This window comes from Colletotrichum fructicola (assembly GCF_000319635.2).
Source record: "Colletotrichum fructicola Nara gc5 chromosome Unknown KSG_Nara_v1_contig01, whole genome shotgun sequence".
NCBI lineage: Eukaryota > Fungi > Ascomycota > Sordariomycetes > Glomerellales > Glomerellaceae > Colletotrichum > Colletotrichum fructicola.
In genome coordinates, this window is record NW_027094051.1 from 7938945 (window position 1) to 7960847 (window position 21903).

Consider the following 21903-nt stretch of genomic DNA (forward strand, 5'->3'; position numbering starts at 1 on the left):
AATTCTTCGGTGTCAACCCAATTGCTTGACGACTTTGCTTAAATCGCGAGTCTCGCCAAGAAAACACACGAACTCCCTCGCCGTCGCTCCTTCATCCGACTCCGTGCACCCCCCGGACCACGGCCCCACCCGGCACCATGTCCGACTCCGGCACCTCCTCCGCAGACATCATCACCTACATCGGTGTGCCTCTCGCCGTGCTTGGTGTGCTGCCTATCCTCTACAATACCGTAGCAACTCTCGCCGCCCGCTCACGTATCCTGCGCATGCTCCGCCATGCCCGACTAACAGCGCTCACCCGCTCAGACGTCGTGAACCGTGTAATCGAAGTTGATTTGCCGCGTTATGCCGTCACGCCGTGGGATCGCTTCGACAACCGTGAAGAGTACTGGTCTCTCGCGCGGCATCCGTCGTCCATCCCCGGTGGTAGCTGGACGGTGTTCAACTGGCGCACCAACACCATCGGTCTCAAGACCCAGCGGGTGGAATACGCAGACCAGCTCTGCCAGCCGCAGGTCGACGTAAGTTTCGACGAGCTTATATGCTACCTCCTCGATCTCGGCGCCGTCCCGGATCCTCATGGCTGGAGGTTACTGCGAAGCACCGGGCTATGGACTCCGGTGGGTTGCACCCTCATGAAGAGTCCCGACGACCAAGAGAAAGCCCTCGCGATTGCGTCCTTGAATGATTCGGATGGCCATCTGTCTCTGTCACTGAGCTGGTCTTCCCACTGGACGACCAGGAGTTACGAGTCCCTCCCTCCGTACTGGGTTCGCCTGCCACCCGCTCCAGTAATTGACTCAAACGAGATCTCGGAAGACACAATCACAGAAGAGAGGGATACCGAAACAAAGGACGACGCCGGAGGTACCAAAAAGGCACCGTCTTACACCTCCTCGCTTGACTCCATCTCCCGCGCCGTCGCAACCAACGCGCACAAACCCATAGCCTGCAAAATCTCCAGCCACGGCCTCATCAGCGCCATCCCTGAGGACGACGACCACCCGACCACCAGCCTCTACATCGAGCACGTCCGCGTGCGCCCCGCTTCCTCCACGGGTATCTGGTTCGCCAGCGCCGCCACGGCCTACGGCACCTCGAGCTCGACGATCCTGTGGAACTACCGCATTCCAGCGGACATTCTCGCCTTTGCCCGCGGCTCTTCCGTGCCATGCGGCGTGTTGGAGCTATTAGGCATCGTCGGCGACTCCCAGACGCCAGAATGGGCCTCGAAGCATGACGACTCAAGGCATCACCTCGACCTGATGAGCCGCCGCATGCGCGAGCAGCGCAACGCCATGGCAGCGGAGTCGCGCATGAGCCAGGCTGACCGAGAGCACGCCGCGCGGGACCGCATGCGCATGGAGAACGAGCAGCGACTGGACGATCGTAAGTAGCCCTCGCCAACCCCGTGAGCACCGCTAACAGCCTCCACAGTCCGCGATCGCATGCGTCTCGACACGCAACGCCGGGAAACCCGCGCCCACGAGGCGATCCAGTCCCCGAAATGGGACGCCGCGCTCGTTGCATCACACAACCTCCGCTGGCTCCAGCAGCATGGTCTGGTCTCCTCGGACCCGATCAGCGGTTCTTTGCGAGCCGTTGCCGCAGGGCTCCTGCATCGGATGATCCTGGATGGCGAGTTTGCCGGCGAGATGAGCAGGATGCTCGACCAATGGAAGGCGTGGGCCGAGAACGGCGGCTTGCGCAAGTCGGATCTCGAGACGCTCCGGGAGAGCCTGAAGAGCTTTGCGCTGGCGAGCTTGCTGGTTGCGGTGATTAAGGACGTCGGGGCCGCCGCGGAGGGGTCGTTGAGCATGGACTTACAGGAATGTTTAAGAATGTGGCGGCAGGTAAGGCTGGGATGATGCACTTTGGAGAAGATATGCAGAAAGATAGTTAAAAAGTGAAGCAAGTCCATGAATCCTATCCCGCGAAGGTACCTTTACCGTTGTGTCCATTCCCTTTCCGACCCTCCACTGCCATATAAGCCAACAGTACAACTCCATCGCTGAGCAAACCGCCCTACCCGCAAGTTACAAATGATCAATCTCTCAAAGTCCGTCATCCTGCTCCGAATCGTATACAATTTCTTCCCTCTCCTCTTCCATCAGCAAGCTGTCCGGCAGCATCTGGCTCTTGGTCAGAAGCTGAGACGAGTCCAGCTGGATGGTCCCCAGCGGCAGACGGATGGGGCTGTCGTCCTCGTCATCGATGAATATCGGCATGCTGGAACCCGCTTGAGCCGGGCGCGGTACCGATCTGAGAGGTGACTGTGAAGGACTGGACGCCTGGCTTACGGTGGTCGCCTGGGAGGACCGGATAGCGCGTCGAGGCGTGGGATTTGGTGGCCGACTGATGGGCGTCGGAGGGAGTGCAGGCTTGGGAAAGAGCTCGGTGCCAAACGCCCTCCGGCTACGGGTCGGCGTCTGGCTCGCCGGTACCAGGATATCTGCCTCGGACGAATGTACGTTCGAGTGCTCGATGTCGCTTCGAATTTGCTCCGCCAGCTCCTCAGACACTGTGAGATCGGCTGACGTCCGAGATGTCTCTCTTCTGCCAATCTCTGGCTGGGAAACAATCTCTTCATCTTCTTGCGTCTCTTCATCGTCGCCGCCAAACAGCGAGCACCGCAGGTTGGCCATCAGATGACCAACGACTGCTGGCGGGACAAAGTTGTACTTTTGCGGCGGCCCGTTGAGCCATCCTTGCTCTTGCATCTCGTGCAGCGAGACTGGATCGTTCAGTTCGTACACTTCATGCAACTGGTACGCGAACTTGGCGCCGGGCAACTTGCGCTGGTTGAACTCTGCGTTGCCGATGCCGTCACCGTCAATCTCGCCAGGCGCCTTTGCCTCACTAATGCAAGCCATGTACCTCAATTCGGCAACCGGCTTGGTGATGTACAACCACATGCGCGAGACGGTGCCTGATATCTTGTAGGCGCGGAATTCGTGATTTTTGGTGCCCGCTACAATGTTGTCCATGTGTTCTGGGTGTATTGAGATGAAGATGTCAGATCTGTCCGTCTGGGGTGCCATGGAGCGGATTGTGTCCAGAGAGATTCGCTGACTCTCGAGGCCTTGTGTATGCGGGGTCTTTGGTGTCTCCTCAGGAGCCTTGCCCGTCTTCTTGGCCTTGGGCGTCTTTTGGCTTCTGGTTGGGGTCTCACAGATGGACTCTTCGACCGTCTCGTCAGATGCTTTGGGGACACTGGAGCCACTGCTCCGGTTGGGCTCCGGTGAAGAAGTAATGACTTCCACTGTATCCCTGCGATCCGACTCCGCCGAGTTCGTATGGTGCAGCTTTGGTAGAACGAATGGCTTAGATAGGATCACCGTAGCTTCCTCCTCTTCCTCGCTGGCAGCAGGGGTGACGTTTTCCTTATCCGAGTCACCTTCTTCTGCAGGGGAGAGTTCCCTGGTGGCTTCCTTTTCTGACGAGGTGAGAAGCTCATCCATTTGGAACTGGGTTTCTTCGCCGACCGCATCGTACCCCTCGGCCTCCTCGTCCAAGATGTCCAGCGCATCCGACTCATCCGACTCATCCTCGGAATCCGCAATCTCACGCAGAGGTGATCTAGGCGGCCTTCGAGGGGATGGACTGACCTCACGCGCGTTCTCTTCATTCTCCTCATCTTCCGTCTCTTCCTCTTCCACAGGTACCAGACTGGCCGTGGGATGTGGCGTGATGAAGCGGACGTTCTTGGCAGGTCGTAGTGACCGGCGGGGAGACGACCGCTGACTTGGGCTCTGGCTGCCGACTGTCGCGTATGAGTCTTGAATCTCGAGAGTCCGCGGGCGTTTCACAGATCCTGTGAGTTTGATGGGCGTATTGGTATTTGTAGACTTGTCCTTCAAGGGAGACCTCTTCGGGGCCGGGCTGTACCTAGCCAGCATCGGTGTAAGCGGGCTGCCTTGCGATGAAGGAATCTCGAGAACAGTCCGCTTGTTGGTTGGGGTCTGCGGCACGACGGATGGCTGCCTGCTCGTAGGTTTCTTTACAGGGAGAACGTTCTCCTTGTCGTCCGCTGAAGGGAGGACCGGCTTGTCAACCTCGTCGTCGGACGGCTGGAACTGCCAAATGTCTTCCTCCTCTTCGGGCGATTTCTCCGACGACCTCCGCGACATTTGCGTCAATGTCTGCGTGTGGAAAGACGAACTCGGGGTTGGCTCATCCCCCATCGTCTTTCTCCTCTTCTTCTTGGGCGCGGGCTCTTCCTCGTCATCTGACAGGTCGAGATGCACAGGCGAGGAGCGCATAGACTCGTACATCTGGGTCAACGTCTTTTGCTTGTGGCTGGTGACTCGCGCGGTTGGCTTGCGGGCGCTGTAGGTGCGGACTTCGGTCTTTCGATGGGGGAGCTTGGCCTGCTTGAGTGGTTTGCTGGACTTGTAGACTCGGTCGGGAGGGGCAGCAGGGGCCCGGCCGCCGGAGCGAGTTTGCGCTGGCATGTTGGACGTGGTCGTCACGAAACGGCGAATCTACGCCGGATAGTCAATCGTTCGTGTATATTCGACAAGTTCTTGGGTGCGCAGGAGATGTCAGCCCGCGATGTGCATGCCGACTAGTCCCTGTGCGGCGTTGAGGTCGCGTCGCGTGTGGGTGGAATCGCTTTACGCGTGGTGGCGTGTGGGAGTGACATCACATGCAAATAGCGGGGCACTGAGCCGGGGTCCTCCAGTAGGTGCATCACGACGGCGACATCACACTTTTGATTTGATACATCATGAGACGAATTGACTTTATTTCATTCGATATTCGGCATGATGAACTAAGGTTCATTGATTGGAGGGGTATTAATTATTTGGAATTTATAGTCTATGTGCCGCATCTACTAACGGGCGCAGCTCATCCCCTCCTCCAGCGATGTCGATCTAGTAGCCAGCAGTCGCATCTCCCAGAGAGAACGACTTGAATCAGACATGCCCAAGAGTGTTGATTTTCAGACCATTTAGGTCCGATTGATACTTGATCATCATTTCATCATTTCATCATATCATTATCTCATAATCCAATTAGTTCCTAGGCCGAGCCTTTCTAAGACCACCCTCATATTTGCGCAGCTCCAGACTGGCACATGAAGGCAGCCTTCTATCCTCTCATTGAATGAGCGTGTCTCCTAGACCAGAGTCATGTATTTGTTGTTTTGTGGTGAGCTCTGTATTGTGTTGATGAGTCGTGAGACCGGTCCTTGGGAAACCTTTCGTGGACTCGTGCATCGTCATTCGTAAGTTGTAAGTCATAAATCGTGAGTCGTAAGTCATAAGTCGTAAATTAGAGATCGTAAATCATAAGTCGTACATCATAGAACGCAAGCCGTGAATCGTCAAGTCGTGTACCGTCAAGGTAGTGTTGTTTAAGTTGAAGTTTTTTAAGAAGTGAGCCTGCTTCATGGCCATGGAATGTGTACCCTTGTGGCTGTACGTTCTTGTCAGAGGAGGTTCATGGAGAATCCTCAGGTCGACTGAGTCTCGGATGCCCGTCATATTGCAGGGGCCGGCCGGAGTTGTGCACCTTCGCAGTGTTAGTGAATGGAAGACATCTTATCACTCCCCAATGTCTGCTTACCACTGATACGGCGCAGAAGACGTCTAAACTTGGACTCCGTCTTCGTCGAGGGGTCAGAAGCGACTGGTGCTACCGCAGCCTTGGCCATCGCTCTGTAGTGAGCCTCGACATAGTCGTTAACAAAGTCTTCGAGGTCGACATCGTTGATAGAAAGGTCGCAAATGTGTTGTATGTAGTAGCGATCCTTGGCCTCGCGTCTAAGCTCTATGAGCTGGGCGCTAGAGAGAAGTTCAGAACGGGGAACAGAAAATTCAGACATCTTGTTGATGTTAACGAAGCTTGGCAAGGTAGTCATGTGAAGTGAAGAAGCGGAAGTCAGAAAAGGTTGAAATCAAGAAATTCGTGTACGGATGATGAAGAGAATGAAGAGCTGGGACGGAGGATTTGGGACAAATCGCAGTATTATATACCATCCAAAGCTGGCCGGACATGGACTCACTTTACACTGACTTTCTCACTGACAGCGGCACACTGACAGTTGCTGAAAGTGTATGCATACCCGATACAATTTGAGGACCGAGATGGTGTGGTTAGACCTCACGGTATGTATGGGGAAGTCCTCGGTGTTCCTCAGCGTCAAAGCAACATCCAACCCGTCAAAGTGTCCGCAAGAGAGGCATCAGCCAAAAAGGTGGAATGGAGCGCAGCAAGGTCAAAAAAAGGAGGGAAAAAAAAGGAGAATAACGAACAAAACAGAAACAACTTTACTCTCTTGCCTAGCCAGTAGCAAAAGACAATTGAGATAAAAGTTCAACAGCTTAGGTTAAACGTTCTACCTTACTGGGCCTGATTCCCGAGTGCACTGACGCTCCGAAACCACGGTGATGAGACCAATTGACCAGACGAAGCTTCAACCGATGACCTTGGGAAGCAGGATTGCCTTTTCCCGTATGCGACCAACCGGCTGATCGAACGACTTTGTAAACTCTTTGCATGTCATAAAATGAAAGGTTAGCCACGAGATTTCACACGCACACATCAATAGTGCAACGCGAAATGGTTGTACAAAAGGACTCTAGCGCGGTTAGTTATATACACATCAGGACCTTCTGATTTATTTCTTGGGCTCCTCCTTCTTCTCCTCCGGCTTCGGTGTGGGCAGCTTGAAGCTATCCGGGCGTCTGTCCGTGCCGGCTCCGACCTGCTCCCACGCGCTAGTGCCGCCCTCAAAGTTGCGGAACGCCTGAGTGAGCTCGAGAGGCTCAGTGACAATGCGCTTCTTCTCCTCGTCGTATCTGATCTCGGTGTAACCGGTGAGGGGGAAGTCCTTTCGCAGGGGGTGGCCCTCGAAACCGTAGTCGGTCATGATTCTGCGGAGATCGGGGTGGTCGGTGAAGTAGACACCAAACAGGTCGTAAACCTCACGCTCGTACCAGTTGGCACCGTCGAAGAGAGGGGTGACGCTGGGAACGGGGGAGGCCTCGTCGGCGTAGGTCTTGACACGGATACGGGCGTTGTGGCGGACACTGAGGAGGTTGTAGACGACCTCGAATCGCTGGTCTCGGGTCGGGTAGTCGGCAGCGGTGATGTCGCTGATCTGGGTGAACTCGGCCGAGGTGTTGTCTGTGTCGTGTTAGTAGGAGTCCGCAACGCCACCTCCAATTGGTACTTACACTTCAGGAACGAGAAGAGGGGGATAATTCCCGAGGGAGAGACGTAGATGGTGAGCTCGTCCTTCCAGACGGAGATCTGCTGGACGTACTTGGGCAGGCAGCCCATGATCCAGGATCCGTACTTGTGCATGTTCTCAGCCTTGGAGCCGTACTTGTCGGCAGGGTTGACGAGGGGGGCCTTGAGGGTGCCAATGTGCTCGCGAGGAGACTTCCTGACGTCCGCGACGTCGGGCTGGCCGGTCGGGAAGCCGGCCAATTGAGGGATCGAGGTCGAGAAGCATCGAATCTCGGTAGGGCGGCAGTTGCGCAAGCCCGCCAGAGCCCTGCTACGGTATAGCCTCGTCGCCATTGTCGCGGTTCTTGCAATGCTGGGGGGGCTCGATGCCTCTGTGGGAGTTGATTGATGATGCTGTGCTTCTGCGATGCTTGGGGATTGAAAGAAGCTAGCCGGATTAGGCACACCCGGGGTGGGGTTAGCCCGCTGTTTGCTTCACCAGACTCTCACTGTACCTGACGTGCCTCGAAGGACTTTTTTTTTAACAACAACAAACGCAGACCCTCGAAAAGACTTTACCTTTTCACAAATTCAAAAAACAGCAACCACCTTGTGGATTTATTCTTTCACGAATTTTCCCACAACACCGTCCTACCCTTTCCACACCTTCATCCTCCATTCTACCATCACTTACTGCCGCTATCCACGGACAGGGTGTGCCTAGGAGCTGCTGACTCGCCTCATTCAGAGTGTTGTCATTGGCTCCAGGCGCCTTCAGAATCACGTGAGACTGCCTCACGTCAACCGGCTTACCTAAGGTGCTAGCGCAGCAGGCGACCCATCCGAGAAAGGCTTTGGCTTCATCCGTATTGAACAACTTCCCTCTCCTGACTACCTCCACTCACAAATCGACGACTACCCTCCCGCAACACATCATTACCCCCCGCAGACTGTCACCATGGCGCCCCAAGACACATTCTTCGACGAGGAGGAAGATACCTGGTATGTCGACCCCTGCCGTCATTGCGCGCCGTTCGCGATGGCCGCACGCCTGCAGTTGGGCACCACGAACTAACTTGCCTCCCAGCCCGCTATGCATCGAGGAGTTCGACCTGTCAGATCGGAATTTCCGACCATGCCCATGCGGTTACCAGGTATGCCGTCCGATTCCCCGATGCTATATTTTTTTTTCCATCGTCAAAGGCCGATCTCTGACAGTTTCATAGGTGTGCCAGTTTTGCTTCAACAACATCAAGAACAACATGAATGGCCTGTGTCCCGCTTGCCGCAGACCTTACGATGAGAAGACGATAGAGTGGAAGGTCGTCACCCAAGAAGAGTGCGTTCCTCCCCCACCCTGCCTAGCGACGCCACGCTGACAAGCATTTTTTAGGGTCGCCCAGTTCAGAGCCAACATCCAAAAGAATCAGAAGAAGCGAGCTCAAGAACAAAGACAGAAGGAGGTCCAAAAACGCGAGGCCGAAAAGGAGAACCGCAAGAACCTCGTCGGCGTGCGGGTCGTTCAGAAGAACCTGGTTTACGTGACCGGTCTGACACCTACAGTGCGAGAGGACGAGCTGCTCAAGACGCTGCGCAAGCCCGAATTCTTTGGCCAGTACGGCAACATTCAGAAGATTTCGATCAGCAACCGAAAGAGCCAGGACGGCCAAAACCAATCACTCGGCATTTACGTGACGTTCGAGAAGAAGGAGGACGCACAGCGGTGCATCCAGGCCGTCAACGGATCCCAGAACGGCGACCGTGTGCTTAGAGCTCAGCTCGGTACGACCAAGTACTGCTCCGCCTGGCTGCGACACGAGCAGTGCACAAACAGACAATGCATGTTCCTGCACGAGCTCGGCGACGAGGAGGACAGCTACACTCGACAGGACCTGTCATCGATGAACAGCATCAGCTCGCAAACGCAGCGGCCCCTGGCTAGTGGATCATCAAACAGCGGTGGAAACAGCGGTGGCGGTCCCTCGCGGTCTGCTTCTCGACAGCAGAACACCCCCGCTCCCACCATGTCGCAACCCATGGCCCGCTCGTCGAGTAAAGAGGGATCCGAAAACGGCGGTGATGGCTCGGCGCTTCCCTCGTCGGCCAACTGGGCCAGGAATCCTCAGCGCAGTCGCAGAGGAAGCCACGCCACGAGCGGTGCCGCCTCCAGCCCCGCCATCTCGACATCGCTCCCCGTAACCGCCGAGGCAGTACCCGAGGCCATTGATGAGACGCCGTCAAGAAAGGAGACTCCCGCACCCCCGACTGAGAGCAAGGCACCAATGGTGGCGCCCAAGGCTGAGATTAAGAAGCCTAACAGCCTTCCCGAGACGGTGCTCAAGACGCTTCTCATGGCCATGCAAGGATGCCCGTTTACCTATCACGCCCCCGACACGAATTCACTCGAGACGATTTACCCGCCCATGTTCGATCTGCGTGGTGGCGAGAAGCGCCGAGCGATGCGCGAGGAGGAGGAGTCGCGCCTCGGTGTTGAAGAACAGCAGAGCGAGGCACAGGAGCCTTCTGAGGGCGAGCCAGAGACCGGCGGTAGCCTCGCCCTCGGCGGCGAGCCTGAAGACCGTGACGTCAGCAGAGAGGCGGCATTTGAGCAGCGCAGGCCCGGTACGCAGCCTCCCATTCAGCGCACCAACACCGACGGCCTGTTTGGTCCCGCGCTCGGCTCGGCTTTCGGCCAGGCCTCTGTCACTTCTGGTTCTGTTGCCGGCAGCCGATCCATGACCCCCCAGCAGCAGCTCTTCATCCGCTCGCAGAACGGCTTTGGCGATCACCTGCCGCCTGGCATCGCTACCGTCCAGCCTTCGGTGCAGCAACAGCAGCAGCAGCAAGGAGGCAACGGCCACAACAGACAGGGATCGAGGTTCAGCTTTGCTAACGACAGCGCGGGCACCTCCGCCTCGGTCAAGGTGGCCGCCAACCCTCGCATCATGGCGCAGCAGACGGCCATGATGCCTTCGACATTCCAGACACAGCCCGGCAGCCAGTACTATGCGTCGTCCATGCCCGGCCCTCCTCCGGGCCTCAAGTCGACGGGCACCCCGCCAAGCATGTTTGGACAGGGCCACTCGTTCGGTGGCAGCTTCAATCAGTCCAAGGATTCTGCCGAGCTTCTTCAGACGTTGATCCGGGGCCGAGGAGCCAATGGTCAGGGCCATGATGCTGGTAAGCGTGAGTACATGTTATCTTCTTTTTCTAATCAGTACCCGTCCTCTACCTCCTCCACCCCAGCTCCTGCTTCGGGCCTCCTGGCGTCGCTCTACGGTAACCAGCCTGGAGCATTCCAAGACTTCGGTCCCAAGCAGAAGAAGAAGGGGAAGAAGCACAGACATGCTAACACTTCCTCCTCTGGGGGAGGTGGCTTAGTTGATCTTGCGGACCCGAGTATCCTGCAAGCGAGAATGCAACACCAGTCGCAGAGCAACGCCGGAGTCGGACAGGGACTGTTCGGTGGTCAGAGCCAAGGTGGGTACAACCCGAACATGATGTACAATACGCGCTTCCCTGGCGCCGGCTGGTGAAGCCGGGAGGGAGCGCGATAGATCTGGGGCGGTGTTGGTCGTTCAAGGGATTTTTGTTTTACACATTCATGTATCATGAGAGGGAGGGCGTCGCGGCACATCAGCGGACGACCGTCCTCGAGGGACCGGGAACAACCGCACATTACACGCATTGATTCAGCGAGCATTGCGGAAAAAACATCAGGGCCGCTCAGGGGAGTGGCAAGGGTTGCATTTGGCGTCGTCTCGCGTTTAGGGGCTGGACCGACACCTACAATCGCCCCGACATTATACCTCTTTTCTTTTGGACTCGCATGTCATGGTTTATGGGGTCACGACAGTCAGGCAAGCCATCATCGTCTTTCAATCGCCTAATGTACGTTAACTTGCAGCCCATTCTCCGGCGACGAGGATGGGAGGTGGCTAAAGGACAAATACTATATCTTGCGCACATATTTCGCTCTCCACCCGCAGATCGCTAAGAAGACGATGATGGCAGCCGTGACTTGACCTCCCGCATGTACATATGTGTTTCCCGTTTTTGCGGCTTTTTTGCTTTTGCGACCTTCATGGCTCTAGGGAACCTTTGCTAACTGGTTCCGTAGATGACGAGCTGCTTTCACTCGACGAAGCCACCTTTTCGGTCGACGCGCTGGTGTCAGATGACCCCATGCCACCTTACGGGGGGCTTTCAAGGCCCACGGTGCCGACGCCTCCAGGTCTCGGGACTCCCGCAAGGTTGGCATCGCCGGCGCCACGGCAGGCACCGATTCCTGCCGTTCCTCTTACGCCAGGCGCTCCCAAGGCCACGCCCACGATGGCCAACGTCGTTCGGGCATCCACACCCGACGTCACGCCTCGCAAGAATGCCCCTGGATCAGAGGCCAAGAAGAACATCAAGGCCCTGGCCGTCGAGAGTGGGCTTTCAAAGGACATTGCCTCTCAGGGTTCCCCGTCCAAGGGCAAGACTCTTCTCCAGGAGGAAGACTTTCCCGCTCTGGATGCCATCAAGGCGAGCGCTGCTAAGGCCAACGCTCAAAGACCCGGCACGCCGGCCAAGTCTGTCGTCTCGACTCCCAAGATCGCCCCAGCGAGCATCAAGAAGACCCAGGCAGAGCCTCCTGCTCCTGTTGCAGAGCCTCCCACTCCGACGCCCAAGGCGGCAGAGAAGAAGCCAGTGCCTGGCATCTTGAACATTGCCGCCGCCACAAAGGTTGCCCAGACCAAGCCCGCAGAGTCTGCAAAGTCTGCATCGACGGAGCAAGACTCGGCTGCATTCCCAGCCCTGCCAACCCCCACGACAGCCGTCGCTTCGCCCATCACGAGAACCGCCCCCAAGACGTTGCGAGTCGTTCCTACACCCAAGACTGAAGTCCCCCCCCCCCTGGTTTCCGGTGCCATCTCCGCCGCCGCCAGAGCCGTTTCCACCGCCTCTGGTCGGCCCGGAACCCCTGCGAGCGAGGCCATCAGTGACAGCGCGTCCATCGTGTCCACGTCCGTCTCTGTGTCTCGAACCAGCTCGCCCCCTCCGTCCAGAGTCGGTGCTGCTCCTGTGCGTACAGCTACAAAAAGCCAACAGCGCAAACAACGCAAGGAGGCTCACAAGGAGCAGTCCGCGGCCGTCGCCGAGGCGGCCAAGCAGGCGGAGCCCGAGGAGATTGCCCCCATTCTCGGCCGCAAGAAGAAGCAGAAGAAGGAGAAGCCGGTCAACACGACGGCTGCCGCTAAGAAGGCCGCGGAGCGTGCTGCCAACCCCCCGGCGCCCCCCAAGAAGGAGGAGCCTCCCGTCCCCAAGCCTCCCATCGAGCGGACGGTCGTCGACCTGCCTCCCCCCAAGGGCAAGGCCGCCAAAGCCGCCCTCAAGATTGCCAAGGCTGCAGAGGAGAAGGGCAAGGCCAAGGAAGCTGCTGCTGTTGCTGTCGCTTCGCCAGCTACACCCCCTGCAACTGCCGCGCCTGAGGAGTCCCAGGACATGGCTGAGAACCCCAAGACCATCCCTGAGGTTGTCTATGACGACCTTGTCAGCAGCGGTGAAGCTCCTCCCGAGGAGATTCTCAGTCTGCTGAGACCCTTTGTTGAGCAGAACATCCGTCTCGACCGCGCGCACGCAGCCCAGGGAACCAACCCGCCTCCTTCCACAACAACAAAGGGTATCGTGAACGATGCAGACCATGCCGTGCTCCTGTCTGGGCAGCCGGTGCGCAAGGTGATTGAGGGTCAGCGCGTGCTCATCACTCCCAATGGCGACTGCGTTCGCAACCTCACCGAAGAAGAGGAGGAGAAGTACCTCGAGCTCCAGAAGAGCATTGCTGAGACCAGCGACCAGCCTGACAGCTTCGTCGCGCCCCGCCACCAGACTCGCCCTGGCGGCTTCTCCCTCATCAAGGGTCGCGCGGTGCCCAACGGAGCGCCGTCTTACTTCCCGCCTCCTCCCACCTCCCACAAGATGTTCTCTGACGATCCCGTGAACAAGATCCAGCGCGAGGAAGCCATCAGCTACATCAACCAGTACGTCCTGCCTCGCCTCAACCTCGGCAACACCAACCTGTTCCCCGGCAGCTGGAAGTCGGCTCCGGGTGCCAAGGACGCTCTCTCTGCGCGCGAGACCGCCGCCCAGAGCCTGAACTCGCTGGCCCCGTACATTTACGGACACGACGCTGCCGCCGGCGCGGGCATCTACTCTGCTGAGAGTGGCGGTTCCGGCAAGGACATTCCCGAGGACGAGACGCCGTTCGGAGGCCTCGACTCCCCGCACCACGCCGTCGGCCCCATGCCCAACATCTCCGTGTCCGCTGCCTCTGCATCTGCCGCCGCCGCTGCTGCCGCGCAGGCCCACGCTCAGCACAGCTCTCACCCCAAGCTCCCCGGCACCCCCCTCAACAGCATGACTCTCATGAGCGTCGAGGATGCCGAGGCCGCCCTCGCCCTGGCGCGCAAGGAGACCGAGAAGCTGGAGAAGAACCTCAACCAGGCCATCAAGCGCAACCGCAGAATCCTGCTCGGAAGCAGATGACTAGCCGTAGAGCTGGTGGGAGTCGTGGAAAGGATTGTTTTGGCCGTGACGATTCAGACTCTCATGCTTGGAGTCGGAGTCGTTGGAACCGTGGTGGACATGCTGGCAGGTGCCAGACGAGCGATGTGGTGAGTCCACATCCTGCCATCGTAAGGAAGCGATGGAACGAAGCAGATACGGGGATTTGGCCCCAACGTTTGTAACGATTTTGTGTATGACTTTTGCTACCGGCATTGAGCCGTAGCGTTTGTACAAAGATTTGTATTCTATTGGGAGGCTTGGACAGCCCTGGCTTTGGGTTCGTCTTGGCCTTAGATGAGGCAGCGTGGGGCAGTATGGCTCCACCGGATTCATAAACTTAATGATAGTATCGATACCCTTAGGATTGATGGTTACATGCTCTGCTTCGCCTGGACGTATGAGCTTGAGTGATGACGTGACTTCTTGAACGGAGCTTCACCCAGCCCAACTACGGCACCAGCGGCTTAGTGCTTAATCAGAGTTGATTCAGTATGTACAAAGAGTGGAATGGGTATCACGATTCGAATCTGTCCTCCAGCCATCTTGTGATGACTTCTTGACCACGCTCCCCCAGCTGCAAGTACTCGTTGTCCCCAACGTCCACCAGCTTGACCCGCCGTTCTGCTTCAGTCTCGGCGTCAAAGTCCTCATCCCACTGCAATCGCGACTTGAACTCCAACTTTTCCAAGCTTTTCCTCATCAGCGAGGCCAACTCCGACGCCTGGGCTTCGAACGTGTGCCCCGCGGCCCTGCGCTTCCCCCTCTTCGTTGTCTGCAAAGGCGGGCTATCGTGGAGCAACAACGACGCCGGCAGCTTCAGCGTGGACTTTCTTGGGGGAAACATGAGCGCGCTCCGCCTCGGTGCCGTGAACGCACTGCCTGTCGCGGCCAGAAGATCACTGACACTCCCGCCAGACGTCAAAGACGACATGCGATTCAACATCTCCGTCATCACGGCTGCCTGCGTGAACGTAGACGGCGGAAGCATCCCCGAGGTCTGGAAGAAGAGACTCGGGCTCGCAAAATTGTCAAACAGATCCGCGGGTTTCCTGAACAGATCGGTCATCTCCATCTGCAGGGCGTGCAACGCCGAGCCCTCCTTCGGCCGCGAGGGGAGCTTGCGGCCGCGCGGGGTTGCGGGCTTGTTGATGCGGTGGTCTGGGAGGAACATGGACCAGTTGTAGATGCCGTTCCAGGCGACCAGACCGCGGACGGCCACGCGTTCGTGGTGGTGAGACTCGGTCAGGGCGAGGGAGGCGGCGAGGCTGGCGCCAGCGTGGGAGCTGTAGACGTAGAGGTCCCGGCGGGAGGTGCTCTCCGGACGGAGGTTTTCGGTGATCCAGGTGTAGCCGGCCAGGATGTCGTGGATGGGCGTCGGCCACTGCAGGGGCGTGGTGAAGCTGGGCTCCCCCGATGCGTCCGGGGGAGTGGAGTCCGGGGCGGACCATCGGTAGTTGATGATGGCCGTCGGGTATGGGTGAAGAAACCCGGGGACGGACGGGTGAGTGCCCGGGAGTGGCGAGTGTGGTGGTATGTATATCATCAGAGGGGCTGAAGAGGACTGCCGCACGATGTTGTGAAGGCTGGGCTTGTCAGACACGATCTTGAGCTTTTTAGCGAGACATACTCTACTGTGATGCTGCCAGATGAGCCGATCGGCACCTCGACAGAGTCGTCAAGGGTTTGCTCGGAGTGGAAGCATCGCCGTTGGACACGTGGGAGACGACACGGCAGCCACAGTCTTGGCCATCTTCTCATTGTCTAAAAATAAGAGCCGGCGTGGGATCAGAGACCCAATTTCTCATTCCATATCGACAGGCTTGAAATCGATTCACCAACAATGGATGCAAGACGTAGACGAGGCGCTCGCCAGCACACCCTGACGCGTTTTTGCGACCCCCTGACAGCGAGCGGCCTGGCCAGCCAGTGGCCATTCCGTCGTGGTGTGCTGCACCGCCGCAGCCCCCCACATCCCCGCCGTCGCTCTCGCCAAGGGTCCCCCGTGGCCCTCATTAGCGCGCTCAAGCAAACCGCTAAGACGCTGTAAAGGGCAGCGCGTGGCATCACCGGCGGCCAAGCAACGCGCGCTATTCAATCGTACAAGACTGGAGCAGTAATCATCAGCTCGTTTCTGCAAGCATGGGTAACCTGATCTTCCATTCCTCACGAGTTGGGCGAGTCTGGGGGGAAAGATACATATAAAGGATGCTCGCCAAGCACAGTCACACACTCGACGACTTGATGTTGATACAGGTCTGCGCTCGCACCCGACTCCACGTTCCCGATCATCGAATCCGTCTAGCCCCGTGTTCGCTAAGAAAGCCCCGGCCGTCTTAACCTAAGAGGCGGGCATCAGAGCTGCACACCCTCACGTCCACCAGCCGACGTCATCGCCGAAGCGCGTTGTACCACCATCTTCCCTCGGGGGGAACCCGGGTACGTCGGGTCTAGAGGTCCGGCCGGGCCAAGACCTTGATTTTGAGGTCGAGTGACGCCTCTCCTTTTTCGAAGCACTCATCCCTTGAATTTGTGTGTCTTTTTATTCTGGGTAGCATTGCCCTGGACGATCTCGCCGTCGTTTCTGCTCAGAAGCGGTTTTTGGACCACATTCGGGAATGCCTTCGTTTTGGTGGTTCCGCCGCTTTGAGCCCGCTTATTTTGGCCACAAACCTCTCCGCAAGCCGGCACCATGAACGACGCCGATCTGGGGGATAACATCGAGCAGCGCGTGGTCCAGTCGGAGCAGGCCAATGCCCAACGAGACAAGCGCTTCCAGAATGACGATGCCCACTTGGATCCGAGGTAAGTGTCCATCGTAAATGGGCTTGTCATCACAGTATTTGTTCCGTCGCTGACCTGCCTAGCCGATGGTGGTTCGCGTCCTCCGCGTTCCCCATGATTGCCGGCACCCTTGGCCCCGTTGCATCGGCGTTCAGTATATGCGCTCTCGTTCGCCCTTGGCGGCAGCACTTCCCGCCAGGAACCGATATCGATGCCGCTACCTTTGTCCCGGATCCAAAATGGTTGGTGTCGTCCCCTTGCTCCCGGAGTTTTCTAACACGACCAGGCTTATCATCGTCAACGCCATCCAGCTGGCCATCGCCATCATCTCGAATGTATTCCTCCTGCTGAACATGGCCCGCCGGGTCCGCTTCTCCCTGGCCCAGCCCATCACTATCGTGGGCTGGTATCTCTCTGCGATCTGCCTAATCGCTCTCAATGCCACTGCCTCGGGACCACTCGTGATTGAACCGCGAGAGGAGTACATCAACTCCCAGGCCTTCTACTATGGCATGTTCGCAGCCATTCTATACTTCGTCACCGCCTCCCTCATGGTCGTCACCGTGTACGGCGCTTACACCCGCCACTACGCAGAGGACTTTCAACTCACCACGGCGCAGCGTACCCTCATGCTGCAGACGATCCTCTTCCTCCTCTATCTGCTCCTCGGCGCTCTCATATTCTCCACCATCGAAGACTGGTCTTACCTTGATGCTGTCTACTGGGCCGACGTGACGCTCTTCACTGTCGGTTTCGGCGACTTTGCAGCCGCCTCACCCTTGGGCAGGGCTCTGCTCATCCCCTACGCCCTCATCGGAGTCATCAGCCTCGGTCTGGTCATCGGCTCCATCCGCAGCTTGGTTCTCGAACGCGGCCGCCGCAGACTGGATGCGCGCATGGTCGAGAAGAAGCGCCGGCAGCTGATCCGCACAATGACCCGCAAGGGAAAGGACGACATCCTCAAGCCCATCCCGTCCAACGTCGAGTCTCCCATCTCGGATGCCTCGCCCCTGCCGGCCACCGAGTTCGAGCGTCGCCAGGAAGAGTTCAACCTCATGCGCAAGATCCAAGATTCTGCTTCTGTCCGTCGCCGCTGGATGGCCATGTCCATCTCCTTTTCGTCCTGGCTCATCCTCTGGCTCGTCGGCGCCAAGATCTTCCAGGAGTGCGAACGTCCGTACCAGAACTGGTCGTACTTTGAGGGCTTCTACTTTGCCTTTGTCACACTGACCACCATCGGTTACGGAGACCGCACCCCTGTCTCTAATTCGGGCAAGGCATTCTTCGTCTTTTGGTCGCTCCTGGCGCTGCCGACGATGACGGTCATGATTTCGAATGCAGGAGACACCGTCGTCAAGGCCGTCCGCGACGCCACGCTCGAGCTTGGAAACGTTACCATCCTGCCGGGAGAACGCGGCTTCCGCAAGGAGCTCCTCGCTCTGCTGGACCGATGGACCTGCGGCGTGATATTCAAGGGGCCGCTCATGGACGAGGAAGACGAGCTGCCCCCGGGCTTCCTTGGGAATGCCCACCGGCTGGAGCAGGGCAGCTCCGAGGAGGACGACAACGACACGGACGCCTACTCCTCCGTCCCCGATCCCACCTCAGGCCGACAGCAGTCCCGATCTCGCGACCCCACGGCACCGCTGCCATCCTCTCGTGCCGAGTACCATTTCCTACTCATCTCGGAGATAGCCGCCGTCCGCCAGCATTCCAAACAGAAGCCCGCGAAAAAGTACTCGTTCGCCGAGTGGGCGTGGTACCTGAAGCTGATTGGGGAGGACGAAAGCAGCTCGGCCACGCACCGCAAGGCTCGTCCGCATATCCACTCCAAGAAGAAGAAAAGCAGACGGAGGAAGGTGCGCGATGAGGATATGGAGTGCCCTGACGAAGACAAGTGGTCGTGGGTCGGGTCGCAGTCGCCGCTGATGGGGAGCCTGGAGGAGTGCGAGTGGATTATCGAGAAGTTGACGGAGAAGTTGCGAGACGAGCTTGATGTTGTCCGTGGCGAGAGCAGCAGCAGCGACGTGCGAGGCGAGAAGGACGCCGGGGATGAGATTATGTAGTTTTGCGAATGATACCCAACGATGTTTCTGTATTTCTGTCACAACCTGATATCGACCATTCACTGCACCAAGTCAAAGACTGCCCTATTTCGACAAAGGACTAGACAGCTTCACCTGGCCGTCGATCCTATCCTTCTTACAACAAGTCAAACAACGACGCTGCACACTCCCGCCAGGTCGACCTTGGCTGGATCTGTATCCAATGAATTGCAGGCATTGACAGGCCAGCCCTTGGCATAATTACTTTGCAATCCAATCAACCCTGGCTTGGCTCCGCCGACCAATCTGGTCACGGTTCAAATTTCGCCGCCAAAAGGGGCCACTTGCATTATTTTCACAACAAGCCGCCCGTCGTGCAAGAAATAAAAATCTGAATTCTCGACGCTACTTTCCCGACCTGAATCCGACAGAGAGAAAAACAAACAACTTTGTTCTTCCCGAATTCGTCCCATATTCATCTTCGAAGGTTTCCAGCCGACTCCACCCACGCAGCGGCACTGCAGCCGCCAACCCGCTCCTGCAATCGGCGATGACATCCCTGGCCGCAGGCTGGCACAAACTTGGGCGTCCGTGGTACGCACCCACATTCCTTCTCCTGCGCACCCACTGTGTGGCGCATGTCAAACATAAGCGCTGAATCTAGTCTCCCCGGCATCGCCAATCGATTGGCAGCTGATGAGTAAGATCTGCTCTTCCGGCCTGATGGTCTAGAGGTATGATTCTCGCTTTGGGTGCGAGAGGTCCCGGGTTCGATCCCCGGTCAGGCCCCATTCTTTTGCCGAATTGATGAATTCTTTTTTTGCAGATGGTGCTAATGATGATTCTCGCGACGTTCTGTGATTGTCGGAATCGTGCAGAATCATTTGTGCTAGCACGAGTGGGTCGATGTTCTGTCCGCACGTGACATGTAGAGCTGCTCTGTTTGGGCGTTTCCGAGACGCTCATGTGAGGATCAACGGGCGAGTCGAGATTGCTCGACGTTGCAGCGGGCATCCGCACCAATTTCGAGCAATCTCAAACCTCTTGATCCGATGTTTGACCACCGGTGCATCTGATTATCAGAACTTCTTTAACCCGAAGCGGTGTAGTCCTCCGGCCCTGAGTCTATGGCTATCTGGTGCCAGCCAACCCTGGCTTGCGGTCTGATGAAATGACGGCATATTGTCAGATTTGTTCTGGAGCTGTGTGGGCGACCTGCAGCTCCAGACGATGGACGAATGCCACTCATCAGGGCCAGGCTCTTGGTGGGTGGTAATAACAACGCTGCATAATCCATCGGCACCATCGCCTTGATCAGGAGCCAGCTGGAGCGAGAGCGAGTGCAGTGAGATGAAGTTGCTGCGGCAGAGAGGTCGACGCCGTTCTTGGCGCGCAGCATGCAGCATGCAGCCACAGCTTCCAGCAAGCAGAAGGGCGTTGGAAAAGCAGGGTTTCAGCATGCCGCTGCCCGCCCATCCTGTTCATCAAACTTTGCCAGACTTGCTGCGATACGAACGGCGCGAATCTCCGATGACGGATGAATTCTGGGAGGCGTGCTCTATCTGCGGGAAATCACGTCTTCCGTTGCTGTTCAGTGTTCACTGCCATCTTCGCTGGATGCCTCCGGCCGCCTTCGCCTCCCACAGTCAAGGTCGTCCTTGGCGTGTGAGGTGCTTCTGGATCCTAATTTAGCAGCCATGGCAAGTGCTAAGCTCTGCCCGGGTACGTACCGCGTGGGGAGGTCGCCAATGTCGCCCACTGGCCGCCGTTGTGGAGGAGTCAGGGCGCACCTGGTGATGCGCTAGGGAGACCAAAGTGTGCTGTAGTCGGTGTCACTGGTAGGGATGGCAGCTGCACGGTTGGCCGCCACAGGCCCCTCTCCATTGATTGTCACTGCCTCAGCAGGGAACGAGGCACGCACCATTGGACCCCAGCTCCTTCCCGCCGTTCTGCTGAGACGAGAGACCCTTTTCTGCCGCTGCTGCTGCTGGGCGCGTGGCTATTTCTACTCGAGGCCCCGGCATCGTCGTTGTCGTCGTCCTTACATCCAACGTCCTTCGTCTGCTCTCGCTGTCATCATCTGAGTATTCAATATCAACCACCTGCCAGTCTATCGCTACCATTATAAGCGTATTCAACCACCGACAGCTCTACTAAGTCATTCAAAACCGCCATCATGGGTGGAGTTCGTGAGTAGCCCCGTCGTTGCGTCCGCGGCCCATGAGCTTGCGAGAGCATCATGCTCAGATACCTCGGAAACGCCTCTCCTGTGGCCGATCTCCATGTCGTTCAAATCACAATGCCAAGACAAATCACTAACACGTCCATGGCAGCTCTCGGCGCCCTTGACAACCTCAAGGACAAGCTCAAGGAGATCTTCAAGAAGAAGAAGACCAACAACACAACCCAGCCGACTAACGGGGCACAACCTGCTGCCACCACTTCGACCGCTACCCAGCCTACCAAGACCGAGGCCGCTCCCGCCGCTGCTCCCGCGAGTACGTGATTGCCTTGCATTCCTATCAGAGGAGACGCGTCTTCAGATCAGCGACTGACGTTTCTCGCAGCCGAGCCCGCAGCTCCTGCTGCCGCTGCCGCTCCCGCTTCTGAGCCGGCCAAGGCCCCCGAGCCCGCAGCCAAGCCGGAGGCAGCTCCGGCGACCACCGAGCCCGCCAAGGCCCCCGAGGCCGGTACGTTCACGTGTTGGCGATCCACCCGGCACAGATACCCGAGACTGACGCGTTTTTAGCTGCTGCACCTGCACCTGCGCCTCCCGCTGAAGCCCCCAAGGCTGCTGAACCCGCTGCACCGGCTGCCACCGAGCCCGCGAAGACGGAGACTCCCGCAGCCCCGGCTGCCGCCCCGGCCGCTGAGACTCCTGCTGCTGCTCCCCCGGCTGCGGAGCCCCCAGTGGAGGCCCCCAAGGCGGCAGGGCCAGCCAAGACGGAGACCGAGACGAAGGAGACTCCCGCTCCGGCTCCCGCCGCTGCTCCCGCCCCGGCTTCTGGAGCTCCCCCCGCCTAGTTGACAGTCGATATTCCTTATGACCTTGAAGTTGATTTTGATCCTCTCACCTATGATTTCGACCATGATTTGACTCCCAGCGTCACGACGCTGGCCAAGCCCGAGGAACCTTACGCTCTTGGTGAATATTTCACGTCTGGCGGATCTGAGAAAGCTTGGTATGAAGATCACCCTGCCTACCAGAAGGTTGAAGTCCCCAATGTTGGTCCGGCTTGGATCCAGGTGGGCAAACGTCACCGCATTGTATGCAAGTTCTGTATGCAAGTTCTGAAGAGAAAACAGCTGAAGGGAGCGATGAAAGCCCGCGGGCTACTTTGTTTATTTG

General features: G+C 57.8%; 8 protein-coding genes across 8 annotated transcripts; 4 read left to right on the plus strand and 4 right to left on the minus strand.

The window, feature by feature from the left end:
• Window positions 1-137: 137 nt before the first annotated feature.
• Window positions 138-1868, plus strand: CGGC5_v002260 (uncharacterized protein; the record flags this gene model as incomplete). The annotated part of the gene is made up of 2 exons (XM_032035238.1): window positions 138-1389; window positions 1438-1868. 2 exons carry the CDS (start codon window positions 138-140, stop codon window positions 1866-1868), a joined length of 1683 nt encoding a protein of 560 aa, XP_031885586.1.
• A 186-nt stretch (window positions 1869-2054) lies between these two features.
• CGGC5_v002261 (uncharacterized protein) lies at window positions 2055-4454 on the minus strand (the record flags this gene model as incomplete). Its single annotated transcript, XM_032035239.1, has 1 exon — window positions 2055-4454. The coding sequence occupies one exon, from the start codon at window positions 4452-4454 to the stop codon at window positions 2055-2057; it is 2400 nt and encodes a 799-aa protein (XP_031885631.1).
• Window positions 4455-5485: 1031 nt separating this feature from the next.
• On the minus strand, window positions 5486-5830 carry CGGC5_v002262 (uncharacterized protein; the record flags this gene model as incomplete). Its single annotated transcript, XM_032035240.1, has 2 exons — window positions 5486-5517; window positions 5572-5830. The coding sequence occupies 2 exons, from the start codon at window positions 5828-5830 to the stop codon at window positions 5486-5488; spliced, it is 291 nt and encodes a 96-aa protein (XP_031885630.1).
• Window positions 5831-6625: 795 nt separating this feature from the next.
• On the minus strand, window positions 6626-7533 carry CGGC5_v002263 (NADH-ubiquinone oxidoreductase 30.4 kDa subunit; the record flags this gene model as incomplete). Its single annotated transcript, XM_032035241.1, has 2 exons — window positions 6626-7134; window positions 7185-7533. 2 exons carry the CDS (start codon window positions 7531-7533, stop codon window positions 6626-6628), a joined length of 858 nt encoding a protein of 285 aa, XP_031885629.1.
• A 604-nt stretch (window positions 7534-8137) lies between these two features.
• MOT2 (General negative regulator of transcription subunit 4) lies at window positions 8138-13707 on the plus strand (the record flags this gene model as incomplete). The annotated part of the gene is made up of 6 exons (XM_032035242.1): window positions 8138-8181; window positions 8267-8333; window positions 8406-8518; window positions 8573-10365; window positions 10561-10659; window positions 11300-13707. The coding sequence occupies 6 exons, from the start codon at window positions 8138-8140 to the stop codon at window positions 13705-13707; spliced, it is 4524 nt and encodes a 1507-aa protein (XP_031885628.1).
• Window positions 13708-14242: 535 nt separating this feature from the next.
• Window positions 14243-15486, minus strand: CGGC5_v002265 (uncharacterized protein; the record flags this gene model as incomplete). Its single annotated transcript, XM_032035243.1, has 2 exons — window positions 14243-15311; window positions 15356-15486. The coding sequence occupies 2 exons, from the start codon at window positions 15484-15486 to the stop codon at window positions 14243-14245; spliced, it is 1200 nt and encodes a 399-aa protein (XP_031885691.1).
• A 931-nt stretch (window positions 15487-16417) lies between these two features.
• On the plus strand, window positions 16418-18575 carry TOK1 (Outward-rectifier potassium channel TOK1; the record flags this gene model as incomplete). Its single annotated transcript, XM_032035244.1, has 3 exons — window positions 16418-16530; window positions 16593-16751; window positions 16796-18575. The coding sequence occupies 3 exons, from the start codon at window positions 16418-16420 to the stop codon at window positions 18573-18575; spliced, it is 2052 nt and encodes a 683-aa protein (XP_031885690.1).
• A 2155-nt stretch (window positions 18576-20730) lies between these two features.
• On the plus strand, window positions 20731-21578 carry CGGC5_v002267 (uncharacterized protein; the record flags this gene model as incomplete). The annotated part of the gene is made up of 4 exons (XM_032035247.1): window positions 20731-20743; window positions 20888-21052; window positions 21122-21244; window positions 21304-21578. 4 exons carry the CDS (start codon window positions 20731-20733, stop codon window positions 21576-21578), a joined length of 576 nt encoding a protein of 191 aa, XP_031885714.1.
• Window positions 21579-21903: the final 325 nt, after the last annotated feature.